At 63.6% G+C, this 27489-nt stretch overlaps 1 protein-coding gene across 9 annotated transcripts; it reads right to left on the bottom strand.

The window, feature by feature from the left end:
- Nucleotides 1-1113: 1113 nt before the first annotated feature.
- On the bottom strand, nucleotides 1114-26946 carry ANO8 (anoctamin 8). Of its 9 annotated transcripts, XR_014227113.1 has the most exons (20): nucleotides 26591-26945; nucleotides 22603-22713; nucleotides 21286-21418; nucleotides 20207-20345; nucleotides 18537-18633; nucleotides 17196-17312; nucleotides 15983-16110; nucleotides 14271-14453; nucleotides 12639-12791; nucleotides 11814-11940; nucleotides 11659-11714; nucleotides 11212-11286; nucleotides 10854-10997; nucleotides 8762-9421; nucleotides 7466-7657; nucleotides 7248-7379; nucleotides 5409-5519; nucleotides 2301-3497; nucleotides 2212-2269; nucleotides 1114-2127 (listed from the first exon to the last, which is right to left on the bottom strand). XR_014227113.1 is itself a non-coding variant. In XM_082297878.1 (18 exons), exons 1-18 carry the CDS (start codon nucleotides 26688-26690, stop codon nucleotides 2835-2837), a joined length of 3318 nt encoding a protein of 1105 aa, XP_082154004.1. In that variant the 5' UTR covers nucleotides 26691-26946; the 3' UTR covers nucleotides 1114-2834. The 9 variants fall into 9 exon arrangements, 7 of the variants coding, with proteins under 7 accessions (XP_082154004.1, XP_082154005.1, XP_082154003.1 ...); XR_014227114.1 differs by having other exon boundaries at nucleotides 1114-2269; XM_082297878.1 differs by having other exon boundaries at nucleotides 1114-3494; nucleotides 26591-26946.
- Nucleotides 26947-27489: the final 543 nt, after the last annotated feature.

Genomic DNA, 27489 nt, shown 5'->3' on the forward strand with positions numbered 1-27489 from the left:
ATCCCCAATTCCCAGAATCCCAAATTTCCATCCCCAATTCCCAAATTTCCATCCCCAATTCCCAGAATCCCAAATCTCCATCCCCAATTCCCAAATCTCCATCCCCAATTCCCAGAATCCCAAATTTCCATCCCCAGTTCCCAAAGCTCCATCCCCAATTCCCAGAATCCCAAATCTCCATCCCCAATTCCCAGAATCCCAAATTTCCATCCCCAATTCCCAAATCTCCATCCCCAATTCCCAGAATCCCGAATTTCCATCCCCAATTCCTAAATCTCCATCCCCAATTCCCAGAATCCCAAATCTCCATCCCCAATTCCCAAATCTCCATCCCCAATTCCCAGAATCCCAAATTTCCATCCCCAATTCCCAAATTTCCATCCCCAATTCCCAGAATCCCAAATCTCCATCCCCAATTCCCAAATCTCCATCCCCAATTCCCAGAATCCCAAATCTCCATCCCCAATTCCCAAAGCTCCATCCCCAATTCCCAGAATCCCAATTTTCCATCCCCAATTCCTAAATCTCCATCCCCAATTCCCAGAATCCCAAATCTCTCCCAACATTCCCAATCTCCCTCCCCAATTCCCTGGATTTCCCCCACCCCAGAGCGGAGTTTTCCTTTGGGAATCCCGGCCTTTCCCGCCCTTATTGCTGTGGAAAATGGCTCCATTTGGGATCCCCCCCTTCCCAAAAAAAAAAAACCCCGACCCCCAAAAAATTCCATGGATTCTTCCAAAGAGGAGGAAGGAGGGGGGGAAAAAAAATCCCAAAAAAATTCCAACCTGACTTTTGGGAAGAGGGAAACTCCCCCCCACCTCCCTTTTTTTTTTTTTTTTTCCCAGCCCTTCCCTTTTTTCCCAGATTTTTCCCTTTGGGAATGTCCCCAAGTGCCACCACCCCGCGAAGCGAAGCAGGGAAAGGAGGGAGCGAATTCCCGGCAGCGAATTCCCGATTCCCGGCAGCGAATTCCCGATTCCCGGCAGCGCATTCCCAGCACGGATCCCTCTGGAAAAGCGAATCCAGGGAATCCTTCCCGCGGTAGCAGCGAAGCGGCTCCCACCCCCAACCCCCCCGTGTCCCCTCCTTATCCCGCCACCCCTTATTGCGACAGAATTCCAAGGAATTCGGAGCTGGGGCCGGGAATTTCCCGCTGGGAATTTGGGATGAGGGAGAAGCGGCACCGGCGGCGGGGCTGGGTTGGGATTTAGTGCAAGAAACGCTGCCCCATCCATCCATGCGCGGCATTCCCGAGGGATGCGCTTCCCTTCCCGCCTGGAAAAGGGCCTGGGAAGCTGGCAAGGATCTCCGGGATTTGGGATTTGGGATCCGGGATTTGGGATTTGCCAGCCGGGATCATCCAGGCGGGCGGAGGGAGCGGCGCTCGGAGGGCTGAGGCACGGCTGGATCGGGCTGGTCCCGGGAATCGCGGGATTCCAGGGATTCCAGGGATTCCAGGAGAGGGGATGATGAGGCGGAGGGTGCTCCCGGAGGATCCAAAGGTTGGAGCGCGGCACGTGTGGGATAAACCGGGAGCGTGGAAAGCTTTGGGATGCTCCGGTCAAACCGGGATAATTCCGGCGGGTGAGCTTGGAAACCGGGATGCTCGAGCCGGAGCGGGAGCGTGGAAAATTCCGGGATGCTCCGGTCAGAGCGGGAGCGTGGAAAATTCCGGGATGCTCCGGCCAGAGCGGGATAACTCCTCCCGGTGAGTCTGGAAACCGGGATGCTCCACCCAAACCGGGATAACTCCTCCCGGTGTCCATGGAAACCGGGATGCTCGAGCCGGAGCGGGAGCGTGGAAAATTCCGGGATGCTCCAGCCAGAGCGGGATAACGCTTCCCGGTGAGTCTGGAAACCGGGATACTCCATCCAAACCGGGATAATTCCTCCCGGTGAGTCTGGAAACCGGGATACTCCATCCAAACCGGGATAATTCCTCCCGGTGCCCATGGAAACCGGGATAACTCCTCCCGGTGAGTCTGGAAACCGGGATATTCCAACCAAACCGGGATAACTCCTCCCGGTGTCCATGGAAACCGGGATGCTCCAGCCGGAGCGGGAGCGTGGAAAATTCCGGGATGCTCCAGCCAGAGCGGGATAACTCCTCCCGGTGAGTCTGGAAAGCTTCGGGAAGCTCCAGCCAAACCGGGATAACTCCTCCCGGTGCTCATGGAAACCGGGATAACTCCTCCCGGTGTCCATAGAAACCGGGATACCCCACCCAAACCGGGATAACTCCTCCCGGTGCTCATGGAAACCGGGATAACTCCTCCCGGTGTCCATAGAAACCGGGATACCCCACCCAAACCGGGATAACTCCTCCCGGTGTCCATGGAAACCGGGATATTCCACCCAAACCGGGATCACTCCTCCCCCGCCGCGCTACCGGGACTTTCCAGCCTCCCCTCGCTCGCTCCTCCCCCGCTGTCCCCCCGCGGCTCCCGGACCGACGGCGGCGGCTCCGCGCGGGGGACCCGGGGGGACGCAGCACCGGGGACCGGGAGGACACGGGGGGACACAGGACAGGGCACCGGGGGCACCCGGGGGCACGCAGCACAGGGCACCGGAGCGGAGCGCGGCGCTGGCGGCTCCCGGGCCCGGGCCAGCCCCGCGGGCGAGCGGCGGCGAGAGGCTCCCGACGGCCACGGCCGCGCGCAGCAGCGAGCGGGCAGCTCCCGGTGCCCCCGGGCATCCCGGAACGCCGGGCAGAGCCGGGCACCGCCGCCCTCCCGCTCCGCCTGGTCCTTCCCGTGCCCCCGGAGCTCCGGTCAGAGCCGGGCACCGCCGCCCTCCCGCTCTGCCTGGTCCTTCCCGTGCCCCCGGAGCTCCGGTCAGAGCCGGGCACCGCCGCCCTCCTCCTCCGCCCGGCTCTCCTGCTCCTCCCGTGCCCCTTCCTCGTTGAGATGCGCCTTCCCGGGCACCGCGTCCGCCGAGGGCCCTGCCCGGGGCTGCGGGGACGCTCCGGCAGTGCCCCCGTTGGCACCGAACCCTTCGGACTTGCCGAAATTAAACAGCTTGCCGGGGTTGAAGGGCTTGGTGGGCGACTGCACCTTCTCGGTGCCCGCGTCCCGCTTAGTCTCGGGGGATTTGAGGAATTTGAAGCTCAGGAATCCCGGCAGTTTGTTCTCGCTGCCCGTCGGTGACTGCGGCGAGCGGGCGGTGGCGGTGCCAGCCGCGGCGGTGCCACCGGACAGGAATTTGCCCTGCAGGGGGATGATCTGCTTGAGCTTCATCACGTTGTTGGTGGCCAGCAGCGAGCTGGGCCTCTTGGGCTTGTCGGGGCCGTGCGAGGAGGAGCCGCCGGAGCTTTTCCCTTTCCCTGGGTTTTTGTCGTGCGCCGGGTCCTGCCCGGTGGCCTCGGGCTTGGTGGGCTCGTCCCGGCTGGATTCGCGCTCCTTGCGCGCCTGGAATTCCGCGTGGCGCTGCCGCTCCTCCTCCTCGCGCTTGCGGCGCTGCTGCTGCTGGAAGTGGTGCTGGGCCTGCCGCTCGTGCTTCTGGGGATGGCAAGGGGACATCGAGGGGACACCGGGCACGGTGGTGGCACGGGGATGGTGAGGGGACATCAAGGGGACATCGAGGGGACACCGGGCACGGCGGTGGCACGGGGATGGTGAGGGGACATCGAGGGGACATCGAGGGGACACCGGGCACGGTGGCAGCACGGGGATGGCAAAGGGACATCAAGGGGACACCGGGCATGGGGATGGCATGGGGATGGTGAGGGGACATCGAGGGGACACCGGGCATGGCGGTGGCACGGGGATGGTGAAGGGACATCGAGGGGACACCGGGCACAGGGATGGCACGGGGACATTGAGGGGACACCGGGCACAGGGATGGCACGGGGGTGGTGAGGGGACACCGGGCACGGGGATGGCACGGGGATGGTGAAGGGACATGGAGGAGACACCGGGCACGGGGGTGGTGAGGGGACACCGGGCACGGGGATGGCACGGGGATGGTGAAGGGACATGGAGGAGACACCGGGCACGGGGGTGGTGAGGGGACACCGGGCACAGGGATGGCACAGAGATGTCACGGGGACATCGAGGGGACAATGAACATGGGGTGGTGAGGGGACATCGAGGGGACACCGGGCACGGGGATGCTGAGGGGACATGAAGGGGACACTGGGTATGGTGATGGTGAGGGGACATTGAGGGGACAACGGGCATGGGGATGGCAGGGGGACATCGAGGGGACATCGAGGGGACACTGGGCACGGCGGTGGCATGGGGACATCGAGGGGACACTGGGCACAGCGGTGGCACGGGGATGGCAAAGGGACATCGAGGGGACACCGGGCATGGGGGTGGTACGGGGATGGTGAGGGGACATTGAGGGGACACTGGGTATGGTGATGGCACAGGGATGTCATGGGGACATCGAGGGGACATTGAGGGGACACCGGGCACAGGGGTGGCATGGGGATGGTGAGGGGACATCGAGGGGACATCGAGGGGACACTGGGCACGGCGGTGGCACGGGGATGGTGAGGGGACATCGAGGGGACACCGGGCACGGGGATGGCACGGGGATGGTGAGGGGACATCGAGGGGACATCGAGGGGACACCGGGCACGGCGGTGGCACGGGGATGGTGAGGGGACATCAAGGGGACATCGAGGGGACACCGGGCACGGTGGCAGCACGGGGATGGCAAAGGGACATCGAGGGGACACCGGGCATGGGGATGGCATGGGGATGGCACGGGGACATCGAGGGGACACCGGGCATGGCGGTGGCACGGGGATGGTGAAGGGACATCGAGGGGACACCGGGCACGGGGATGGCACGGGGATGGTGAGGGGACATGGAGGGGACACCGGGCACGGGGGTGGTGAGGGGACACCGGGCACAGGGATGGCACAGAGATGTCACGGGGACATCGAGGGGACAATGAACATGGGGTGGTGAGGGGACATCGAGGGGACACCGGGCATGGGGATGCTGAGGGGACATTAAGGGGACACTGGGTATGGTGATGGTGAGGGGACATTGAGGGGACAACGGGCATGGGGATGGCACGGGGACATCGAGGGGACATCGAGGGGACATCGAGGGGACACGGGGCACGGCGGTGGCATGGGGACATCGAGGGGACACTGGGCACGGCGGTGGTATGGGGATGGTGAGGGGACATCGAGGGGACATTGAGGGGACACTGGGTATGGTGATGGCACAGGGATGTCATGGGGACATCGAGGGGACACCGGGCATGGGGATGGCACAGGGACATCGAGGGGATACCGGGCACAGGGACACCCCGGGGTGGCCACCAGCACCTGGGGACACCTCGGGGACATCTCTGGGAGCCCAGCGGGTGCCGGGGACATTTTGGGGACCCGCCAGGCCCTTGGGGACACCCTGGGGGCACCCTGGGGATGCCACCCGGGCAGGACCCACCTTGAAGGCCTCGCGGCGCTGGTACTCCAGCTTGGCCATCTCCTCGGCCACCCAGGCGGGAATGTCGGGAATGGCCACCTGGATGACGTACTTCAGGAGCAGGGCGAAGTGCTGGGGGCACACGGTGGCCACCTGAGCGTCCCCGGCGCCGCCACAAGCCCAAAATCCAGCCTTTCTATTCCAAAATCCAGCCCTTCTATCCCAAAATCTGGTGCTTCTATCCCAAAATCCGGTGCCTCTATCCCAAATCCAGCCCTTCTATCCCAAAATCTGGTGCTTCTATCCCAAATCCGGCACTTCCATCCCAAATCCGGCACTTCTATCCCAAAATCCAGCCCTTCTATCCCAAAATCCAGCCCTTCTATCCCAATCCAGCCGTTCCATCCCAAATCCGGCCCTTCCATCCCAAATCCGGCCCTTCTATCCCAAATCCAGCCCTTCTATCCCAAAATCTGGCCCTTCCATCCCAAGATCCGGTGCTTCTATCCCAAATCCGGCCCTTTCATCCCAAAATCTTCCCCGCAGGAAATGGGGGATGGGGAGAGCCTCGGTGACAGCCGGGGGAATTCCAGACCCCACCCCACTGCCCACAGGGATGTCCAGGGATGGGAATCTCCAGGGGTGGGAATATCCAGGGAATTGAGTGTCCAGGAATGGGATTGTCCAGGAATGGGAATATCCAGGGAATTGAGTGTCCAGGAATGGGATTGTCCAGGAATGGGAATATCCAGGGAATTGAGTGTCCAGGGATGGGAATCTCCAGGAATGGGAATATCCAGGGAATTGAGTGTCCAGGGATGGGAATCTCCAGGAATGGGATTGTCCAGGGATGGGAATATCCAGGAAATTGTGTGTGCAGGGATGGGAATGTCCAGGGATAGGAATTTCCAGGGAATTGAGTGCTCAGGAATGGGATCGTCCAGGGATGGGAATTTCCAGGAATGGGAATCTCCAGGGAATTGAGTGTCCAGGGATGGAAATGTCCAGGGATGGGAATCTCCAGGGATGGGATTGTCCAGGGATGGGATTGTCCGGGAATGGGAATGTCCAAGAATAGGAATCTCCAGGGATGGGAAGGTCCAAGAATAGGAATCTCCAGGGATGGGAATCTCCAGGGATGGGAATCTCCAGGGATTTACATGTTCAGGGACAGGAATCTCCAGGGATGGGAGTGTCCAGGGATAGGAATCTCCAGGGATGGGAATCTCCAGGGAATTGAGTGTCCAGGGATGGGAATGTCCCGGAATGGGAATGTCCAGGGATGGGAATCTCCAGGAATGGGAATGTCCAAGAATAGGAATCTCCAGGGATGGGAATGTCCAGGGATTTATGTGTCCAGGGACAGGAATCTCCAGGGATGGGAATCTCCAGGGATGGGAATCTCCAGGGAATTGAGTGTCCAGGGATGGGAATGTCCTGGAATGGGAATGTCCAGGGATGGGAATCTCCAGGGATGGGAATCTCCAGGGATGGGAATGTCCAAGAATAGGAATCTCCAGGGATGGGAATGTCCAGGGATTTATGTGTCCAGGGACAGGAATCTCCAGGGATGGGAGTTGCCCAGGATGAAATCTCCAGGGACGGGAATCTCCAGGATGGGAATCTCCAGGGATGGGAATCTCCAGGATGGGAATCTCCAGGATGAAATCTCCAGGGACGGGACTCTCCAGGAACGGGACTCTCCAGGGACAGGAGCTCCCAGGCCCTTCCTTACCCCAGCAACGTGAACTCCCACGGCCATTCCCACCCAATCCCATCGCTACCTACGACGGACGGGGCTGAAATTCGGCATCCCAACCCCAAAGGCGCGGAGCCAACCCTGACCCCCCTCTCCGGTACCTCCAGCACCACCACGGACACGATGGCTCCCTCGGGACTGAGCCACGGGAAGAGCCTCTGCAGCTGCCCGCACTGGGCGATCAGGTAACAGTTGACCACGATGGCCAGGACACCCATGGCCTCCATCACCTTCTGCAAGAGCAGCGAGGACGGGGGTGAACCCCCCTCCCCAAATCCAAAGCCCCGCAAGCCTCTCCCGGCGTCCCCGAGGTGGCCACCTGCCACTGGCCGATGCTCTGGACGCGCTGGCCGAAGGGTCTCTGCAGCCCCGTGCAGAGCTTGAAGGCGTCGCTGCGGATCTCGATGACGTTGTTGACCAGGGCGCACATGGCGGCCAGCGGGAAGGCCGAGGAGAACAGCACCACGTAGCCGAACTGGATGAACATCTCCTGGTAGTCCTGGAAGGTGTCCTGAGGGAGAAATCGGGGAATGGGTGAGCTCGGAAAGAGTTCTCAGGTCGTGGGGTCTTGAGCTTGGAGGTTCTTGGGTGTCCCTTGGAATGTTCTGGAGTGTTCTGGGGAGAGGGGAGTGGGATCAGAGCCCGGCTCTGGGAGGGGTTTGGGGTTTGCTGGGGGGTTTTTATGGAATTGCAGGTTGGGAAGATCCTCTGAGGTTGCCCAGTCTGACCCGTGGCCGATCCCCACCTGGTCGCCCAAGGCCACGTTCCTTGGACGGCTCCAGGGGTGGGGATTCCCAACTTCCCTGGAGAATTCCAAGCCCTGAGCACCTTTTCCAGGAGGAAATTCCCGCTGATGGGAACAGCCTGGGGCCGTTCCCTCCTGTCCTGGTGTCCCCTGGGATCCCCCCCGGCCGTGCCCTCCTGGCAGGGACTGGTGGAGATTGGGAATGTCCCCCCTGATCCCGCTTTGCTCCAGGCTGAGCCCCTTCCCAGCTCCCTCGGGAATTCTCCAGCCCCTTCCCAACTGGGAATTCTCCAGCCCTTTCCCAGCTCCCTCAGGAATTCTCAACTGGGAATTCTCCAGCCCTTTCCCAGCCTGGAATTCTCCAGCCCCTTCCCGGCTCCCTCAGGAATTCTCCAGCCCTTCCCCAGCTCCAGCCGCTCTCCAGCCCCTCTGGCCATGGGGGCCCAGAACTGGACACAGGATTTGGGGACAATCCCTGCCCTGCTCCAAGCCAGGTGCCCTTTGCCCACCTGGGCACACCCGGGCTCGTGTCCAGCTGTTGCCACCACCCTGCAGGTGGCCACGGGGACACCTCGGGAAGCCAACCATTCCCAGGGATCCTGCTGGCCACGGGGACACCTCGGGAAGGCCACCAGCTCCAGGGACACTTTGGTGAGGCCACCGACCACGAGGACACCTCAAGGAGCCCTGAAGGACACCTTGGGGATCCCGATGGCCACTGGGACACCTCAGGGAGCCCCAGGAACACCTTGGCGAGCCCAGCAGGTCCAGGGACAAGGGGACAAAAAAGGGACAAAAAAGGGGCAAAAAGGGGACAAAAAAGGGGCAAAAAGGGGACAAAAAGGTGACGAAGGCCACCGGGCCACCAACCTCATACTTCTTCATGCAGCTCTCCACCTCGGCCTGTGTCAGCTGCGTGGAGTAATTCTCCTCGGGGGGGTCGATCCAGGACGCGCGGTTGCGCTTCCTCCCTTCCTCCTCTCCCTCCTCCTCCTCCCTCCTCCTCCTCGCCACCCTCGCCAGCCCCGCCGGCTCCGTCGCCGCTCTCGCGGGGCTCCCGGGCGCTCCTTCGGCCTCGTCCTCCTCCTCGCACAGCTCGAACACGGCGGCGGGGTCCATGCCCTTCTCCACCATGGTGGGGCTGCCCTCCTCGAGGAAAGGCTCGTCCTCGGGGCCAGCGGGCTCGGCTCGCCGCTCGCCACGCTCGATGAAGCTCACCTTCTTCAGCTTCAGCCCGCAGTCCAGCGCGCTCTCCTCCTCCGAGTCCGAGCCGCGCCGCTCCTCTTCTTCCTCCTCCTCCTCCTCCGGCACCCCGCACCCTCCGTTCAGACATTTCTTCTCGCCCCGGGACCCCTCGGCAGGGGCTTGCGGGGGTCGCCGCGGGGCGAGCAGGCAGAGCAGGGCGTGGGCGAGCTGGCGGAGGCTGCGCAGGTTGAGGTCGCCGCGGCGGAGGCGCCGGTACAGGTGGGGCTGCGACACCTCCCGCACGTTCTGCAGGAACTGGCGCGTGATCAGCAGCGTGGCCAGCATCTGTGGGGACACGGTGGCCACGGTGTCACCTCCCCCCCCCCCCCCCCTCACCCGCGGGGGATGGACAGGGGGTGGTGTCCCCATGGCCTGGCCCCGCGGTGTCCTTGCTCCTCCCTGGTGTCCCTGCGGTATCCCAGCTCCTCCTGTGGTGTCCCCGCGGTGTCTTTGCTCCTCCCAGGTGTCCCCTCGAGGTCCCTGCTCCTCTCTGGTGTCCCCGTGGTGTCCCAGCTCCTCCTGTGGTGTCCCTGCTCCTCCCTGGTGTCCCCTCGAGGGCCCTGCTCCTCCTGTGGTGTCCCTGCTCCTCCTGTGGCGTCCCTGCTCCTCCTGTGGCGTCCCTGCTCCTCCCGTGGTGTCCCCGTGGTGTCCCTGCTCCTCCCGTGGTGTCCCCTCGAGGTCCCTGCTCCTCCCGTGGTGTCCCTGCTCCTCCTGTGATGTCCCCGTGGTGTCCCTGCTCCTCCCGTGGTGTCCCCTCGAGGTCCCTGCTCCTCCTGTGATGTCCCTGCTCCTCCCGTGGTGTCCCTGCTCCTCCCGTGGTGTCCCCTCGAGGTCCCTGCTCCTCCCGTGGTGTCCCCGTGGTGTCCCTGCTCCTCCCTGGTGTCCCTGCTCCTCCCGTGGTGTCCCTGCTCCTCCCGTGGTGTCCCCTCGAGGTCCCTGCTCCTCCCGTGGTGTCCCCGTGGTGTCCCTGCTCCTCCCTGGTGTCCCTGCTCCTCTCTGGTGTCCCTGCGGTATCCCAGCTCCTCCTGTGGTGTCCCCGCGGTGTCTTTGCTCCTCCCTGGTGTCCCCTCGAGGTCCCTGCTCCTCCTGTGGTGTCCCTGCTCCTCTCTGGTGTCCCCTCGAGGTCCCTGCTCCTCTCTGGTGTCCCCGTGGTGTCCCTGCTCCTCCTGTGGTGTCCCTGCTCCTCCCGTGGTGTCCCTGCTCCTCCCTGGTGTCCCCTCGAGGTCCCTGCTCCTCCCGTGGTGTCCCTGCTCCTCCCGTGGTGTCCCTTCGAGGTCCCTGCTCCTCCTGTGATGTCCCTGCTCCTCCTGTGATGTCCCTGCTCCTCCCGTGGTGTCCCTGCTCCTCCCGTGGTGTCTCTCCTCCTCCCTCCCGTCCCCGAGGTGTCCCTGCTCCTCTCTGCTCTCCCCACAAGATCTCTGCTGCCCCTGCGATGTCCCCGCTCCTCCCTGTCACCCCCGCAGTGTCCCCCCTCTCCCTCCGGCCCTCGATGGCCTCGATGGCCGCTCAGGACACCCCAACCCCGGCGTGTCCCCTCCTGGGTCACCCTCCCCCCCCACCCATCGCTGACCACTCCCGATGGGGCGGGGCCGCAGCAGCCCCACCGCCACCCCAGTGGGGGAAAAGGGGGAGGGTTGGGGACATCAGTATCCCCACCGTGTCCCGGGGCGGGGGGGGGGGGAGGGGACATTCCCAACCCGTCCCTCCCCGCTCCTACTTTGGACACTCCCAGGCTCCAGCCAAAGAGCAGGAGGCGCCTGAGGAAGATGAGGGACAGGTGGATGTGGAGGAGGATGGAGGGGAGCAGAGCCTCCCGGAGCTGCCGCGCGAGGCTCTGCGACAGGGACAGGATGAGCAGGAGCTGCGGAAGGGACACAAGGGACACACACACGGCGACACACGGCGACACACGGCGACACACACAGAGACACGCCGTGAGCCGCGCTGGGCACCGCCGCGGCACCGAGGGGGACACACGCGGGGACACCCAGGGGTGGTGGCGGTGGTGGAGAAGGGGTGAGGGGGGTGTTGGGGACACTGTGGGGACATCTGTCCCCCGGGCAGGGTCCCCTCACCTCCTTGAGCCGCTCCATGTCCTTGAGGTAGAATCCGATGTAGAAAAGGCTCAGGTAGGAATTGACGAACTGGAACTGCGGGTGGCACCGGGGACACCGGGGGTGGCACCGGGACATCGCGGGTGGCACCGGGGACTTCTCGGTCACCTCGGTGTCCCCACGGTGGCAGCAGAAAACTTCCGGTCCCCTCTGTGTCCCCTCTGTGACTGCCAGGACCCCTCTGGTCCTCTCTGTCCCCCCAGTCCCCTCCAGTCCCTCCAGTCCCCTCACCAAGAGCCACTGGGACCCCCCCAGTGCCCCCCAGTCCCCTCTGTCCCCTCACCAAGAGCCACTGGGACCCCCCCAGTCCCCTCCAGTGCCCCCCAGTGCCCTCTGTCCCTCACCAAGAGCCACTGGGACCCCTCCAGTGCCCCCCAGTCCCCCCGCCGTGTCCCAGTGTCCCCTCACCAGGACGATTTTGATGATGAGGTGTTTCTCGTAGGCGCTCTGCAGCCGGTAATTCTCTGCAGGGCACGGGGAGGCTCAGCGGGGTTTGGGGGGTGCCAGCCCCTGCCAGGGCCACCCCCGGTGCCCCCTCGGTGTCCCCCAGGGTCCCCACGCACCCATGTCATTGAGCCACAAGGCCACTTTCTTGTAGAGCTCGTCACAGGCGGTGACAATGACGGCCAGGATGATTTTGGGCAGGAAGCGGAGGATGCGCGGCAGCTCCGGGATGCTCAGCACCAGCTCCTGAGGGGATTGATGGGATGGGATGGGATGGGATGGGACAGGGATGGGATGGGATGGGATGGGATTGATGGGATGGGATAGGATGGGATGGGATGGGATGGGATGGGATGGGATGGGATGGGGTGGGATGGGATGGGATGGGACAGGGATGGGATGGGGGTGGGATGGGGGTGGGACAGGGGCAGGGATGGGAACAGGGATGGGACAGGGACAGGGATGAGACAGGGACAGGGATAGGGACAGGAATGGGGACAGGGATGGGATAGGGATGGGACAGGGACAGGGATGGGGGCAGGGACAGGGATGAGACAGGGATGGGGGCAGGGAAAGGGAGAGGGACAGGAACAGGAACAGGGACAGGGACAGGAACAGGAGCAGAATCAGGGTCAGGGTCAGGGTCAGGACCAGGAACAGAATTCAGGATCAGGATCAGGACCAGGATCAGGTTCAGGACCAGGACCAGGACCAGGAACAGGACCAGGAACAGAATCAGGACCAGGATCAGGATCAGGACCAGGATCAGGTTCAGGACCAGGACCAGAATGAGGATCAGGAACAGGATCAGGACCAGAATCAGCATCAGGATCAGGATCAGGACCAGGAACAGAATGAGGATCAGGATCAGGACCAGGACCAGTGCCACCATCCCTGTCCCCAAGAGCCGGTGCCAGCCCATCCCTGCAGGGCCAGGGACGCACCTGGAGCTGGAAGCAGCCGAGCATGAGGAGGAAGACGAGGCAGAGGCAGGCGAGGCAGACGGGGAGGCTGACGAGGCTCTGGAACAGGAGCCGCTTCCAGGGGGGATAATAAAATTCCTCCGCGCTGGTCACGGGGCTGATCCGCTTCATCCCCTGCGTGCGGGGCGGCGCGGCGGGGGGTGAGCCCAGGGCTCCGTGGGATCCCTCTGTGAGCCCCACCTCGCCACGGGGTGTCCCAGCCCTGGGGACCTTCCCAAGGGATGGGGTCTCCCTAAAAGGGATGGGATCCCCCAAGGAATGGGACCCCCATAAAAGGGATGGGATCTTCCAAGGAATGGGACCCCCCAAAAGGGATGGGATCCCCCTAAGAGGGATGGGATCTTCCAAGGAATGGGATCCCCACAAGGAATGGGACTTTTCCCAAGGAATGGGACCCCCTAAAAGGGATGGGATCTTCCAAGGAATGGGACCCCCAAAAGGGTGGGATCCCCCAAGGAAGGGGATTCCCCAAAAGGGATGGGATCTTCCAAGGAATGGGGTCCTCCTAAAAGGATGGGATCCCCCAAGGGATGGGACCCCCATAAAAGGGATGGGATCTTCCAAGGAATGGGACCCCCCAAAAGGGATGGGATCCCCCAAGGGATGGGGTCCCCCTAAGAGGGATGGGATCTTCCAAGGAATGGGATCCCCACAAGGAATGGGACTTTTCCCAAGGAATGGGACTTTCCCCATGGCATAGGATCCCCCCCAAGAGATGGGACCTTTCCCAAGGAATGGGATCCCCACAAGGAATGGGACCCTCCCCAAGGAATGGGATCCCCCACAAGGGATGAGACCCTCTCTACGGAACAGGATCTCTCCAAGGACTGGAATCTCCCCAAGGAACGGGACCCCCAAAAGGGATGGGACCCCCACAAGGGATGGGACCCCCTCTAAGGAATGGGATCTCTCCAAGGAATGGGATCTCTCCAAGGAATGGGATCTCTCCAAGGAATGGGATCCCCACAAGGAACGGGATCTCCCCAAGGAATGGGATCTCCCAAAGCAATGGGACTCCCAAAAGGGATGGGACCCCCTCTAAGGAATGGGATCTCTCCAAGGAATGGGATCCCCACAAGGAATGGGACCCTCTCTACGGAACAGGATCTCCCCAAGGAATGGGACCCCCAAAAGGGATGGGACCCTCAAAAAGGGATGGGACCCTCTTTAAGGAACAGGATCTCTCCAAGGACTGGGATCTCCCCAAGGAACGGGACCCCCAAAAGGGATGGGACCCCCACAAGGGATGGGACCCCCTCTAAGGAATGGGATCTCCCCAAGGAATGGGATCTCTCCAAGGAATGGGATCCCCACAAGGAACGGGATCTCCCCAAGGAATGGGATCCCCACAAGGAATGGGACCCTCTCTATGGAACAGGATCTCCCCAAGGAATGGGACCCCCAAAAGGGATGGGACCCCCACAAGGGACGGGACCCCCACAAGGGACGGGACCCCCACAAGGAACGGGACCTCCCCATAACAACTGGGAACCCCCCCAAGGGATGGAAACCTTCCCAAGCAATAGGAGGGACCCCCCCCCGAAGGAACGGGGCCTTTCCCAAGGGTTGGGAGCCCATTCCCGGGTGTCTGACCCGGAATTGGGGCCGGGGCTCCTCGATGGACTCCGCGGGGGTGTCCAGCGTGCCCCATTTGTAGGCGAACTCGGCGCCGCGGCGCTTCCACTCCTCCAGGAACAGCGTGGCCCAGATGACGTTGAAGATGGCGAAGACCACGCAGGAGATGTCCTGGCTGGTCTGGGGGACGGACGGCACCAACTGCACCGGGGTTGGTCCCCTCGCGGCCCCGATGTGCCCCAAACCCAGCCCCGTAGGGTTGGGAGGAACCCGAAGGCAGCGGGAATGGCAGGGGTGGGGAATCGGGGGGGAGAAGTTGGGGGAAGAGGGAGGGAAGGAGGTGAGGAAGGGTGGAAATGCACGAGGAAGGATGGAAAAGCCTCGAGGAGGGGTGGAAATGGCACAAGGAGGGAGAGGAACCACCCAGGAGGGAAGCAAATCCCATGAGGAGGGGATGAAAAGCCCGAAGAGGGAGAGAAAAACACCAAAGGAGGGATGGAAACCCTCAAGGAATTTTGGGAATCCACCAGGAGGGATGGAAAGCCCAAGGAGAGAATTAAAACCCCCAAGGAGGGATGGAAACCCCAAGGAGAGAATTAAAACCCACAAGGAGGGATGGAAACCCCAAGGAGAGAATTAAAACCCACAAGGAGGGATGGAAACCCCAAGGAGAGAATTAAAACCCCCAAGGAGAGAATTAAAACCCCCAAGGAGGGATGGAAACCCCAAGGAGAGAATTAAAACCCCCAAGGAGAGAATTAAAACCCACAAGGAGGGATGGAAACCCCAAGAAAGTCTGGAAAGCTCCAGGGAGGGAATCAAAACAGCAAAACAGGGGTGGAAACCCACAAGGAAGGATGCAAACCCTTAAGGAGGAACGGAAAACCCACAGAGGGAAGAAAAACCCACAAGGAGACACAGAAAACCCCAAGGAGGGATAGAAACCCTCCAGGAAGAATGGAAAACCCACAAGGAGGGGATGAAAAATCCCAAAAAAGGGGGGAAAAAACCCCGCAGGGAAGGACTGAAACCCACAAGGAGGGGATGGAAATTCCCAAAAAAGGGGGGGAAAACCCCGCAGGGAAGGACTGAAACCCACAAGGAGGGGATGGAAAACCCACAAGGAAGGGATGAAAATTCCCAAAAAAGGGGGGAAAAAAACCTCAGAGGGAAGGACTGAAACCCACAAGGAGGGGATGGAAAACCCACAAGGAAGGGATGAAAATTCCCAAAAAAGGGGGGGAAAAACCTCGCAGGGAAGGACTGAAACCCACAAGGAGGGGATGGAAAACCCACAAGGAAGGGATGAAAAATCCCAAAAAAGGGGGGAAAAAAAAACCCGCAGGGAAGGACTGAAACCCACAAGGAGGGGATGAAAATTCCCAAAAAAGGGGGGAAAAAACCCCGCAGGGAAGGACTGAAACCCACAAGGAGGGGATGGAAATTCCCAAAAAAGGGGGGGAAAAAAACCTCAGAGGGAAGGACTGAAACCCACAAGGAAGGGATGAAAATTCCCAAAAAAGGGGGGAAAAAAACCCCGCAGGGAAGGACTGAAACCCACAAGGAGGGGATGGAAAACCCACAAGGAAGGGATGAAAATTCCTAAAAAAGGGGGGGAAAACCTCGCAGGGAAGGACTGAAACCCACAAGGAAGGGATGAAAACCCCCCAGGAAGGCCGGGAACCTCCCCGTGACCCCAAATCCCGTCCCCTGTGCCCCCGTGCCCTCACCTGGTCGCTGTCGGTGAAGGTGTAGAGGATGGAGCCGAAGACGGCCGGGTACACCATGGCCGAGGTGTAGAAGCCCAGCCAGGCGAAGTACATGGCGATCTTCACCCCAAAATAGTCACAGATGTCATCTGGGGGGGGACGGGGCGGTGTCAGCAGGGCCGGGACCCCAAAAACCCCGCTGGTGTTACCCCAAAGCCTCACTGAGGGGCTGGGACCCCAAAAACCTCACCGGGGTCATCCCAAATGGGACCCCAAAACCGCCCAGGGTGACCCCAAAGCCTCACCAAGGGGCTGGGACCCCAAAAACCTCACCGGGGTCATCCCAAATGGGACCCCAAAAACCCGCCAGGTTGACCCCAAAGCCTCACCGAGGGGCTGGGACCCCAAAAACCTCACCGGGGTCATCCCAAATGGGACCCCAAAACCGCCCAGGGTGACCCCAAAGCCTCACCAAGGGGCTGGGACCCCAAAAACCCGCCAGGGTGACCCCAAAGCCTCACCAAGGGGCTGGGACCCCAAAAACCTCACCGGGGTCATCCCAAATGGGACCCCAAAAACCCGCCAGGTTGACCCCAAAGCCTCACCGAGGGGCTGGGACCCCATAAACCGCCCAGGGTGACCCCAAAGCCTCACCAAGGGGCTGGGACCCCAAAAACCTCACCGGGGTCATCCCAAATGGGACCCCAAAAACCACCCAGGGTGACCCCAAAGCCTCACCAAGGGGCTGGGACCCCATAAACCCGCCAGGGTGACCCCAAAGCCTCACCAAGGGGCTGGGACCCCAAAAACCCCGCTGGTGTTACCCCAAAGCCTCACCGAGGGGCTGGGACCCCAAAAACCTCACCGGGGTCATCCCAAATGGGACCCCAAAACCGCCCAGGGTGACCCCAAAGCCTCACCAAGGGGCTGGGACCCCAAAAACCCGCCAGGGTGACCCCAAAGCCTCACCGAGGGGCTGGGACCCCAAAAACCTCACCGGGGTCATCCCAAATGGGACCCCAAAAACCCGCCAGGGTGACCCCAAAGCCTCACCGAGGGGCTGGGACCCCATAAACCCGCCAGGGTGACCCCAAAGCCTCACCGAGGGGCTGGGACCCCAAAAACCTCACCGGGGTCATCCCAAATGGGACCCCAAAACCGCCCAGGGTGACCCCAAAGCCTCACCAAGGGGCTGGGACCCCATAAACCGCCCAGGGTGACCCCAAAGCCTCACCGAGGGGCTGCGCCTCGCACACCGCCTGCACCCAGGACTTCATCAGGCGCTTGAGGATCCTCTGCTCGTGCAGCGGGAAGAGCTGCTGGATCACCCCCCGTGCGGCCAGCTCCGGGACTGCCCGGGGACACCGGGACACCGGGACAGAGGGGACACGGGGACACGGGGTCAGGGACAGCGGGGACACGGGGGCAGGGACAGAGGGGACAGAGGGGACAGAGGGGACAGAGGGGACAGAGGGGTGAGGGACAATGGGGACAGAGGGGACACGGGGTGAGGGTCAGCGGGGACACGGGGACAGTGGGGATACGGGGTCAGGGACAATGGGGCCACGGGGACACGGAGACAGCGGGGACACGGGGACAGCGGGGACACGGGGACAGGGACAGAGGGGTGAGGGACAATGGGGACACGGGGTCAGGGACAGAGGGGACAGAAGGGACAGCGGGGACAGCGGGGACACGGGGACAGCGGGGACAATGGGGACACGGGGACAGTGGGGACATGGGGACAGTGGGGACATGGGGACAGTGGGGACATGGGGCGGGGGACAGCGGGGACATGGGGTCAGGGACAGCGGGGTGAGGGACAATGAGGACACGGGGTCAGAGGGGACACAAGGTGAGAGATCCCCCTGCGACCCCACATGGGCGCGGTGTGGTGGGGGTGGGACAGTGGGGACAGCTCTGTGCCCATCATGAAGCCACCACCCTCACATCGTCCTGGAGTTGGGGACACGGGGTCAGGGACAGTGGGGACACGGGGTCAGGGACAGTGGGGACACTTCCAGCCCACCCCGGGACCCCACTGCCACCCCACACGTGGTGTGGTGGGGTTGGGACAGGGACAGTGGGGTCAGTGGGGTCAGTGGGGACAGTGGGGTCACTGGGGTCACTGGGGTCACTGGGGTCGGGGTAAGCGTGGCTCTGTGCCCAGCATGCAGCCACCACCGCAGGGGTGGGGACACGGGTGACAAGGGGCTGGTGCCCGCCGGGGCCACCACGGCACCGCTTGGGCAGGGGCAGGGGGTGGCGGTGCTGTGGTGTGGCGGTGCCATGGCGGTGCCACCGGCTGTCACCGGGTGCCACCGAGTGCCATGGCAGTGCCACCGAGTGTCACCGAGTGCCATGGCAGTGCCACCGGCTGTCACCGGGTGCCATGGCAGTGCCACCGAGTGCCCCCGGGTGTCACCGGGTGCCATCGAGTGCCATGGCAGTGCCACCGGCTGTCACCGGGTGCCATGGCAGTGCCACCGAGTGCCCCCGGGTGTCACCGGGTGCCACCGAGTGCCATGGCAGTGCCGCCGAGTGCCCCCGGGTGCCGCGGCAGTGCCACACTCACTGATGGGCTGTCCCTCGAGGAAGTGGATGTTGTGCAGGGACTCTCCCTGCTTGGCCCGCAGGTTCTCCAGCCAGTACCTGATGATGTTCTGCCGCTCCTGCGGGGACACCCCGGCACCGTTCCTGTCCCCCGCCCGGGACTGTCCCCTCCTCCCAGGCCCGCCTTGTCCCCAGCACTGCGGGGCCGGGTGGGCGCCAGGCGGGATGGGGCTCGCTGGGGAGGGGGTGGTGACCTCCCCTCCCCTCCCCTCCCTGCCCCGTGTCCCTCTGTCCCCTCATCCCTGCATTCCCTCATCCCTGCATTCCCATATCCCCGAATCCCTGAATCCTTGTCCGGCATCCCTGTATTCCCTCACCCCCATATCCCTGTATCCCCGCATCCCCATATCCCTGTATCCCCTCACCCCCATATCCCTGTATCCCCTCACCCCCATATTCCTGTATCCCCGCATCCCCTATCCCCATATCCCACATCCCCACATCCAAATATCCCAGCCTCCCCAAATCCCCATATTCCCATAACCCCGTATCCCTGCATCCCATTATCCCTGTATCCCACATCATCATATCCCATATTCCCATATCCCGGTATCCCAGTATCCCAGTATCCCATATCCCATAACCCCATATCCCATATCATCATATCCCTGTACCCAAATATCCCATATCCCATATCCCCATAACCCCATAACCCCATATCCCATATCCCACATCCCCATATCCCATATCCCCAGATCCCCACATCCCCATATCCCATATCCCATAACCCCATATCCCCATATCCAAATATCCCACATCCCCATATCCCCACATCCCCATAACCCATATCCCATATCCCACATCCCCACATTCCCATATCCCATATCCCACATCCCCACATCCCCACATTCCCATATCCCATATCCCACATCCCCACATCCCCACATCCCCATAACCCCATATCCCCATATCCCTGTATCCCCATATCCCAGATCCCCACAACCCCAGATCCCCAGATCCCAGATCCCAGTATCCCACATCCCCATAACCCCATATCCCCATAACCCCATAACCCCATATCCCCATATCCCCATATCCCATATCCCATATCCCATAACCCATATCCCATATCCCACATCCCCACATCCCCATAACCCCATATCCCATAACCCCATATCCCATATCCCATAACCCATATCCCATATCCCATAACCCACATCCCCATATCCCACATCCCATATCCCCATAACCCATAACCCATATCCCATAACCCCATATCCCCATATCCCACATCCCCATAACCCATATCCCATATCCCATAACCCCATATCCCACATCCCCATACCCCATATCCCATATCCCCATATCCCACATCCCCATATCCCATATCCCATATCCCACATCCCCATAACCCATATCCCATATCCCACATCCCCATAACCCATATCCCCATATCCCACATCCCCATATCCCATATCCCCATATCCCACATCCCCATAACCCATATCCCATATCCCACATCCCCATATCCCATATCCCATATCCCACATCCCCATATCCCATATCCCCATATCCCACATCCCCATATCCCATATCCCATATCCCACATCCCCATAACCCATATCCCATAACCCATATCCCATATCCCATATCCCCATATCCCACATCCCCATATCCCCACATTCCCCCCACCTGCGAGGTGAAGAAGCCGAGCTCGTTCTCGATGTTCTCGTAGATGTAATCCTCCTCGCACGAGAAGCTGCGCATGCCGCCCCCGAACTCCGCCTTCACCGGCTTCCGCAGCCCGATCTCGTCCGCCCCGCGCAGCAAACTGCGGGAACGGGGCACAGCGCTGGGGGCGCGGCCCGGCAGCCCCACATCCCCGTGTCCCCACACCCCCGTGTCCCCACATCCCCGTGTCCCCACATCCCCGTGTCCCCGCATCCCCGTGTCCCTGCATCCCCGTGTCCCTGCATCCCCGTGTCCCCACATCCCCGTGTCCCCACATCCCCGTGTCCCCACATCCCGGTGTCCCCATATCCCTGTGTCCCCATATCCCCGTGTCCCCACATCCCGGAGTCCCCATATCCCGGAGTCCCCACATCCCTGCGTCCCTGCATCCCCGTGTCCCTGCATCCCCGTGTCCCCACATCCCCGTGTCCCCGCATCCCTGTGTCCCCATATCCCGGTGTCCCCACATCCCGGTGTCCCCACATCCCCGTGTCCCCATATCCCTGTGTCTCCATATCCCTGTGTCTCCATATCCCTGTGTCTCCATATCCCGGCAGCCCCACATCCCTGTGTCCCCATATCCCGGAGTCCCCATATCCCTGTGTCCCCACATCCCCGTGTCCCTACATCCCTGTGTCCCCACATCCCGGGTCCCCACATCCCCGTGTCCCCATATCCCCGTGACCCCATATCCCCGTGACCCCATATCCCCGTGTCCCTGTATCCCCGTGACCCCATATCCCCGTGTCCCTGTATCCCCGTGACCCCATATCCCCGTGTCCCCACATCCCCGTGTCCCCATATCCCTGTGTCCCCATAACCCCATATCCCCATAAACCCATATCCTGCATCCCCATAACCCCATAACCGCATAACCCCATAACCACATAACCCCATATCCCCGTATCCCCATAAACCCGTATCCCCATATCCCCATAACCCCGTTATCCCCATATCCCCCTAACCCCATATCCCCCTAACCCCATATCCCCCTAACCCCGTACCCCTGTGCGGGCGCGGCGGGGCCGGGGGGGACGCACCTCTCGTAGGTGGCGGTGACGAAGAAGGCGTAGGCGCGCGTGTGCTTGTGGTGCCGCACCTGCACGATGAGCTCGGGGATGCCCAGGCGGATGTGGTTCAGCAGCCACAGCAGCGTGTGGTCATCCGTGGTGTCTGCGGGGAGGGCAGCGGGCTCCGTGGGCCACCACGTGTCCCTCAGCCCGGTCCCAAACCATCCCCATGTCCCTCAGCCCGGTCCCAAACCATCCCCGTGTCCCACCACGTGTCCCTCAGCCCGGTTCCCATCCGTCCCCATGTCCCTCATCCTGGTCCCCATCCGTCCCCGTGTGCCACCACGTGTCCCTCAGCCCGGTCCCAAACCATCCCCATGTCCCTCATCCCGGTCCCCATCCATCCCCGTGTCCCCCATCCCAGTCCCCATCCATCCCCGTGTCCCCCATCCCAGTCCCCATCCATCCCCGTGTCCCCCATCCCAGTCCCCATCCGTCCCCGTGTCTCTCATCCCAGTCCCCATCCATCCCTGTGTCCCCCATCCCAGTCCCCATCCCTCCCCGTGTCCGCCATCCCGGTCCCCATCCATCCCTGTGTCCCTCATCCCAGTCCCCATCCATCCCCGTGTCCCTCATCCCAGTCCCCATCCATCCCCGTGTCCCTCATCCCAGTCCCCATCCATCCCTGTGTCCCTCATCCCAGTTCCCATCCATCCCCTTGTCCCCCATCCCAGTCCCCATCCATCCCTGTGTCCCTCATCCCAGTTCCCATCCATCCCCTTGTCCCCCATCCCAGTCCCCATCCGTCCATACAGCCCCATCTATCCCCACCTCCCCCATCCCGGTCCCCATCCCTTCCCACCTCCCCCATCCCAGTCCCCATCCCTTCCCACCTCCCCCATCCCAGTCCCCATCCCTTCCCACATCCCCCATCCCGGTCCCCATCCCTTCCCACATCCCCCATCCCGGTCCCATTCCCTCCCCACATCCCACATCCCTCTCTACATCCCACATCTCTCCCCAATCCCACACCCCACACGTTTTCTCCACATCCCCCATCCCCCATCCCCACTGCCACCCCCCGGGCTCTTCCCACCATCCCCATCCCCACCTGCCCCAGCTATCCCAGATTCTCCCGGTCACATCCCAATCCCAGTTTTCCCGTGCACATCCCAATCCCGGTTTTCCAGAGCACATCCATCCCAATCCCGGTTTTCCTGGTCACATCCCTCTCCCAGTTTTCCCGTGCACATCCCGATCCCGGTTTTTCCGGCCACATCCCATCCCAATCCCTCTTTTCCCGGCCACATCCCATCCCAATCCCGCTTTTCCCGTGCCCATCCCTACCCGGGAATGTCATGAGCACATCGCAGTTCTCCGTGGGCACCGTCTTCATCCAGGCCTTGTGGGACATGATGTAGCGCCCGGCCTGGAGCAGCCTCTTCCCGAAGAGTTTATCTGCCGGGAGGAGGCCGGGGAGGGATCAAAATCCCCGGGAAGCGGATCCCAAACCTCCCGGGAGCCCCGGGATGAGCGCGGGACACGTCCCCGGCTGTCCCCACCCCGGCCATGGCACAGGTCACGGCCCCGCTGGCGGTGCCACCGCCCTGGCATCGGATTTCTCCTGCGGCAGATCCCAAAATCGGCCCCGACAGCTGCGGGGAGGAGCCGCCAGCGCGTCCTGGCACCCCCGGCGTGCCGAGTGTCGCGGGATGTCCCCTCGGAGAGTCCCCAAAAACCTCTCACCTCCTCCCGCTGCCCCTCGGCGGGGCCGGGCTCCGAGGGATGGATGGAAAAGCGCAGGAAAAACGGGAATAGGGGGGAAAAAAAAAAAAAGCAGCCGGTCTCCATGGAAACCCGGCGAGGCCCCGCGCCGCCGCGCCGAGGTGGGATGGGGACAGTCCCCAAAGCAGCACCCCCCGAGCGGGTGGCAGCGAGGGGACACGGCCACTGGCCCGCTCTGGGGTGGCCGCAGCCCTGGCACGCGCTGTCCCCGTGCCCGGTGTCCCCAGGGGCAGGGGGCAGCCCAAAAAATCCACCCGGAGCTGGCAGGGAGGAGGTCCCCGATGGCGGTGGGGACCCCGTTTGTCGCTTCGCTGCCTCAGTGTCCCCTCCTGCCTCAGTGTCCCCTCCTCAGCCGGGGATGTCGAGGCCTCTCCGGGTGCCCCAGGGCTGGGAAGGGCTCGGGGTGCCGGAAACCGCCCGGAAAAACAGGAAATGCCAGAGCTGCTCATGGCAGGGAATGCACCCCAACCCCGGGAACCCCCCGGGAATCTCTGCTGAGACCCCACAAACTCAGCGCCCCGATGGGCTCTGAAAGGCTGCGCTGTCCCCGAGCCGTGGGTGGCAGCTGGGGACAGTGCCAGGCTGCCAGGCTGCCACCCCCGCTGTGGCACCGTGTCCTGCCCTGCGCTGCCGGGGTACCGGCATGCTGAGGTGCCAGGGGGTGGGGTGTTGGGGTGCCAGGGTGCCGAGGTGTTGGGGTTTAGGGGTACTCGGGTGTTGGGGTGCCAGGGAGTTTGGGTGCTGGGTTATCAGGGTGCTGGGGTGACGAGGTGTTGGGGTTTAGGGGTGCTCGAGTGTTGGGGTACCAGGGTGTTTGGGTGTTGGGGTGCTCGGATATTGGGGTGCCAGGGAGTTTGGGTGCTGGGTTATCAGGGTGCTGGGGTGCCAGGGTGTAGGGTGATGGGGTTTAGGGGTACTCGGGTGTTGGGGTGCCAGGGTGTTTGGCTGCTGAGTTATCAGGGTCCTGGAGTGCCAGGGTGTCGAGGTGTTGGGGTTTAGGGGTGCTCGGATGTTGGGGTGCCAGGGTGTTTGGGTGCTGGGTTATCAGGGTGCTGGGGTGCCAGGGTGTTGGGGTTTAGGGGTGCTCGGATGTTGGGGTGCCAGGGTGCTGGGGTTTAGGGGTGCTCGGATATTGGGGTGCCAGGGAGTTTGGGTGCTGGGTTATCAGGGTGCTGGGGTGCCAGGGTGTTGGGGTTTAGGGGTGCTCGGATATTGGGGTGCCAGGGTGTTTGGGTGCTGAGTTATCAGGGTCCTGGAGTGCCAGGGTGTCGAGGTGTTGGGGTTTAGGGGTGCTCGGGTGTTGGGGTGCCGAGGTGCTGGGGTTTAGGGGTGCTCGGATGTTGGGGTGCCAGGGTGTTTGGGTGCTGGGTTATCAGGGTGCTGGGGTGCCAGGGTGTGGGGTGTTGGGGTTTAGGGGTGCTCGAGTGTTGGGGTGCCAGGGTGTTTGGGTGCTGGGGTGCCAGGGTCTTGGGGTGCCAGGGTGCCGAGGTGTTGGGGTTTAGGGGCGCTCGGGTGATGGGGTGCCAGGGAGTTTGGGTGCTGAGTTATCAGGGTGCTGGGGTGCTGGGTTATCAGGGTGCTGGGGTGCCAGGGTGTGGGGTGATGGGGTTTAGGGGTACTCGGGTGTTGGGGTGCCAGGGTGTTTGGGTGCTGGGGTGCTGGGGTGTCGAGGTGTCGGGGTTTAGGGGTACTCGGGTGTTGGGGTGCAGGGCTGTTGGGATATCAGGGTGTTGGGGTATCAGGGTGTTGGGATGTTGGGGTGTCTGGGTGTTGAGGTGCCTGGGTGCTGGGGTACCGGGGTGCCAGCGTGTTACAGTGCAGGGGTGTTGGGGTGCCAGGGTGCAGAGGTACCAGGGTGCCAGGGTTATGGGGTATCAAGGTGTTGGGGTGCCAGGGTGGTAGGGTAGCAGGGTGCCAAGGTGCCGGGGTGTTGGGATGCCGGGGTATCAGAGCATTGGGGTGTTGGGGTGCCAGGGTATTGGGGTGTCAGGGTGCAGGGGTGCTGGGAGGCTGAGGTGTTGGGGTACCCGGGTGTTGGGGTATTGGGGTGCCGGGGTACCATGGTATTGGGGTGTCAAGGTGTTGGGGTGCCAGGGTGTTGGGATGTTGGGGTATCAGGGTGTTGGGGTACCCGGGTGCCAGGGTGTTGGGGTATCAGGGTGGGGGGGTACCCGGGTGCCAGGGTGTTGGGGTATCAGGGTGGGGGGGTACCATGCAGGGGTTTCGGGGTGCTGAGCTGTCGGGGTGCCAAGTGCCCGTGTTGCAGGGTGCCAGTGTTTTAGGGTGCCAGCGTTTCAGGGTGCAGGGCCAGCAGGGTGCCCGGCCGTGCCACCCTGGCAGCCGGGTGACGCCGGCGGGCTGAGCTCACCCACCCTGCATTATTCATGTCCTGCCCGCAGCGGTGGCACCCGGCGCCGGTGGCGACTGCGGGACCCGGCCGCGGGCACGGACACCGGCGACACCGACACCAGCGTGTGCAATGCCCACCCCGGAGCCCCCAAATCCGGGGGCAGCGCGGCTTTTCCTGCCCAAGGTCATGGAAAAGAGGGGTCCCCAGCGCCCCCAAACTTGCCGGGTTTGGGGGGGGGGGGTGGTGACCGCCCCCCTCACCCCACTCAAACCACGCGTCCCCTTCGTCCCGTTGTCCCCGCAGCCCCTCCCGGCACGCGGTGCCACCACCGAGGTGGCACCGCGGGGTCGCCGGGGCTGCAGCGCTGTGTGCCAGCCCCCGGGCGCGCCGCCGGCTGCCCCTGCTTGTCCCCGTTTGTCGCCGGCGGTGCCGCTCACCTTGGCTCCCGGCCTAAGGTCACCGGAGCTGCGGCGTGGCGGGGGCCGCCACTGCCCCGGCCCGAGCGTCCCGGGGGGCGGCACGAAGTGGGTCACCCACCGGCAGCCAGGAGTCCCGCTGCTCGGTGCCACAGCAGCCACCAGGCCCTGCCACCCTCCCCCGCCCGGCCGCGGGGACCCCGATCAGGGGGTGTCACCTGGCCCAGCGCCACGCGGGGAGGGGACCCCAGCGCCAGCGTGGGGACAGCGACACAAAGGCTGCGAGCTGCGCCACCCCCCCCTTCCCGTGGTGCTGGGAGGGCACGGGCCTGGCGGAGGGGGGGAAAAACACCTCCCTGGGGTGGGGGTGGCACGGGGGGTGCGGGGACACCGCGCTGGGGATGTCACCGGTGAGCGGGGGACGCGGAGCTGGGTGCGAAACGCAGCCCGGGGGGGCTCGGAGCTGTCCGGAGGGGGGGGGGGGGGCACAAAATCAGCCGCGACCACCAGAGACCCGCAGCCTCCCCCGCATGAAGCGGGACCCCCACGGAGGGGGGCACGGAGCGGTACCGGGGGGATGCTCAGAGCGCTACCGGCAGCCCCGACCCATCTCCCCCCCCGGCGGTCCCGGGGAGCCGCATCCCGGCCCGCATCCGCAGCGAGCCGCAGGAACCGGGCCCTCCCGCCCCCAGCCCTCCCCGTGCCCCTCTCCCCGACCCTCTCGCCGCCTCCCGCAATCCCCCTCCGTACCCCCGGCCCGGTGCCCGCCCGGTTCCCCCCGTACCCAGGACGCCGGTGGGGGCCGCCGGTTCCGCTCGCTCCTCCGCGGCCGGGCCCCGCCGGGGCCGCTCGCCGTCCTGCGCTGCGGCCGGCGGCTCGGGCATGGTGCGGGGCTCGGCGGCGGCGGGGGCCGGTGCATGGGGCCGCCGGGGCCGCCGGGGCCGCCGGTGCCGCCGCCGGTGCCGCCGGTGCCGGGCGGGAGGAGGGACAAAGGCGGCGGCGGAGCGGAGCCCGAGCTCCCGGCCCCTTTAATGCTCTGGTTGGCCGCGGCTCCCCAGCGCCGGCCGCACTGGCCACGCGTGTCCGGCCGCGCCCCGTGGGGGGGTCCCGGGGGGAGCGGGGAGGGGGCTCTGCCCGGCGGTGGCACCGGCGCCGCCTCTCCGGTGTCCCCAGCGTACCCCATTGTCCCCAGTGTCCCTCCCCCCCGCCCTATATCCCCAACCCCCCTCGCTCTGCCTGTCCCCAGGGCTGTCCCCAAGAGCCCCCCCGTGCCCCCCCAGTGCCCCCCCTGCCCCGGCGCGGTGCCCGCTGAGGCGGCTCCCGGTAATCCGAGCGGGGTGCGCGCCGCCCTCCTGACATTTTGGGTGACCCCCCCCACCCCCCAGACCGACCTCCCCCCCCTCCCACTCGGGGGAGGTCCTCCGCAGCCCCCCCCCCCCCCCCAAAATCCCGGAGGGTCCTGCCTGACCCGGGGCCGACCGTGCCCCCCCCCCCCTCTGCCCGGGAAGGAGGGGATTGGGGTGGGGGGCACCGCTGTGCCCGGTGCCGCTGCCCCCCCGCCCCACCCGCGGCTATTTTGGGGCAGGGGCCGGGTGCCAGCGCGGCTCGGTGGTGCCACCAGGAGCTGTCCCCGCCGCTGTCACCTCAGCTGGAGACGGGGGACAGGCTGGAGGCTCTGCCAGG

Source organism: Coloeus monedula (assembly GCF_965178545.1).
Source record: "Coloeus monedula genome assembly, chromosome: 27".
Lineage (NCBI taxonomy): Eukaryota > Metazoa > Chordata > Aves > Passeriformes > Corvidae > Coloeus > Coloeus monedula.

What these genes read in the sequence shown, in the direction of transcription:
- ANO8 (XM_082297877.1), bottom strand. Translation starts at nt 26,690, where the DNA reads ATGCCCGAGCCGCCGGCCGCAGCGCAGGACGGCGAGCGGCCCCGGCGG. An exon ending in GGCCCCCACCGGCGTCCTGG is followed by an intron (nt 22,714 to 26,590) that starts GTACGGGGGGAA and finishes TCCTCCCGGCAG; the next exon opens with ATAAACTCTTCGGGAAGAGG. An exon ending in CCTTCACCGACAGCGACCAG is followed by an intron (nt 14,454 to 15,982) that starts GTGAGGGCACGG and finishes ACCCCGGTGCAG; the next exon opens with TTGGTGCCGTCCGTCCCCCA.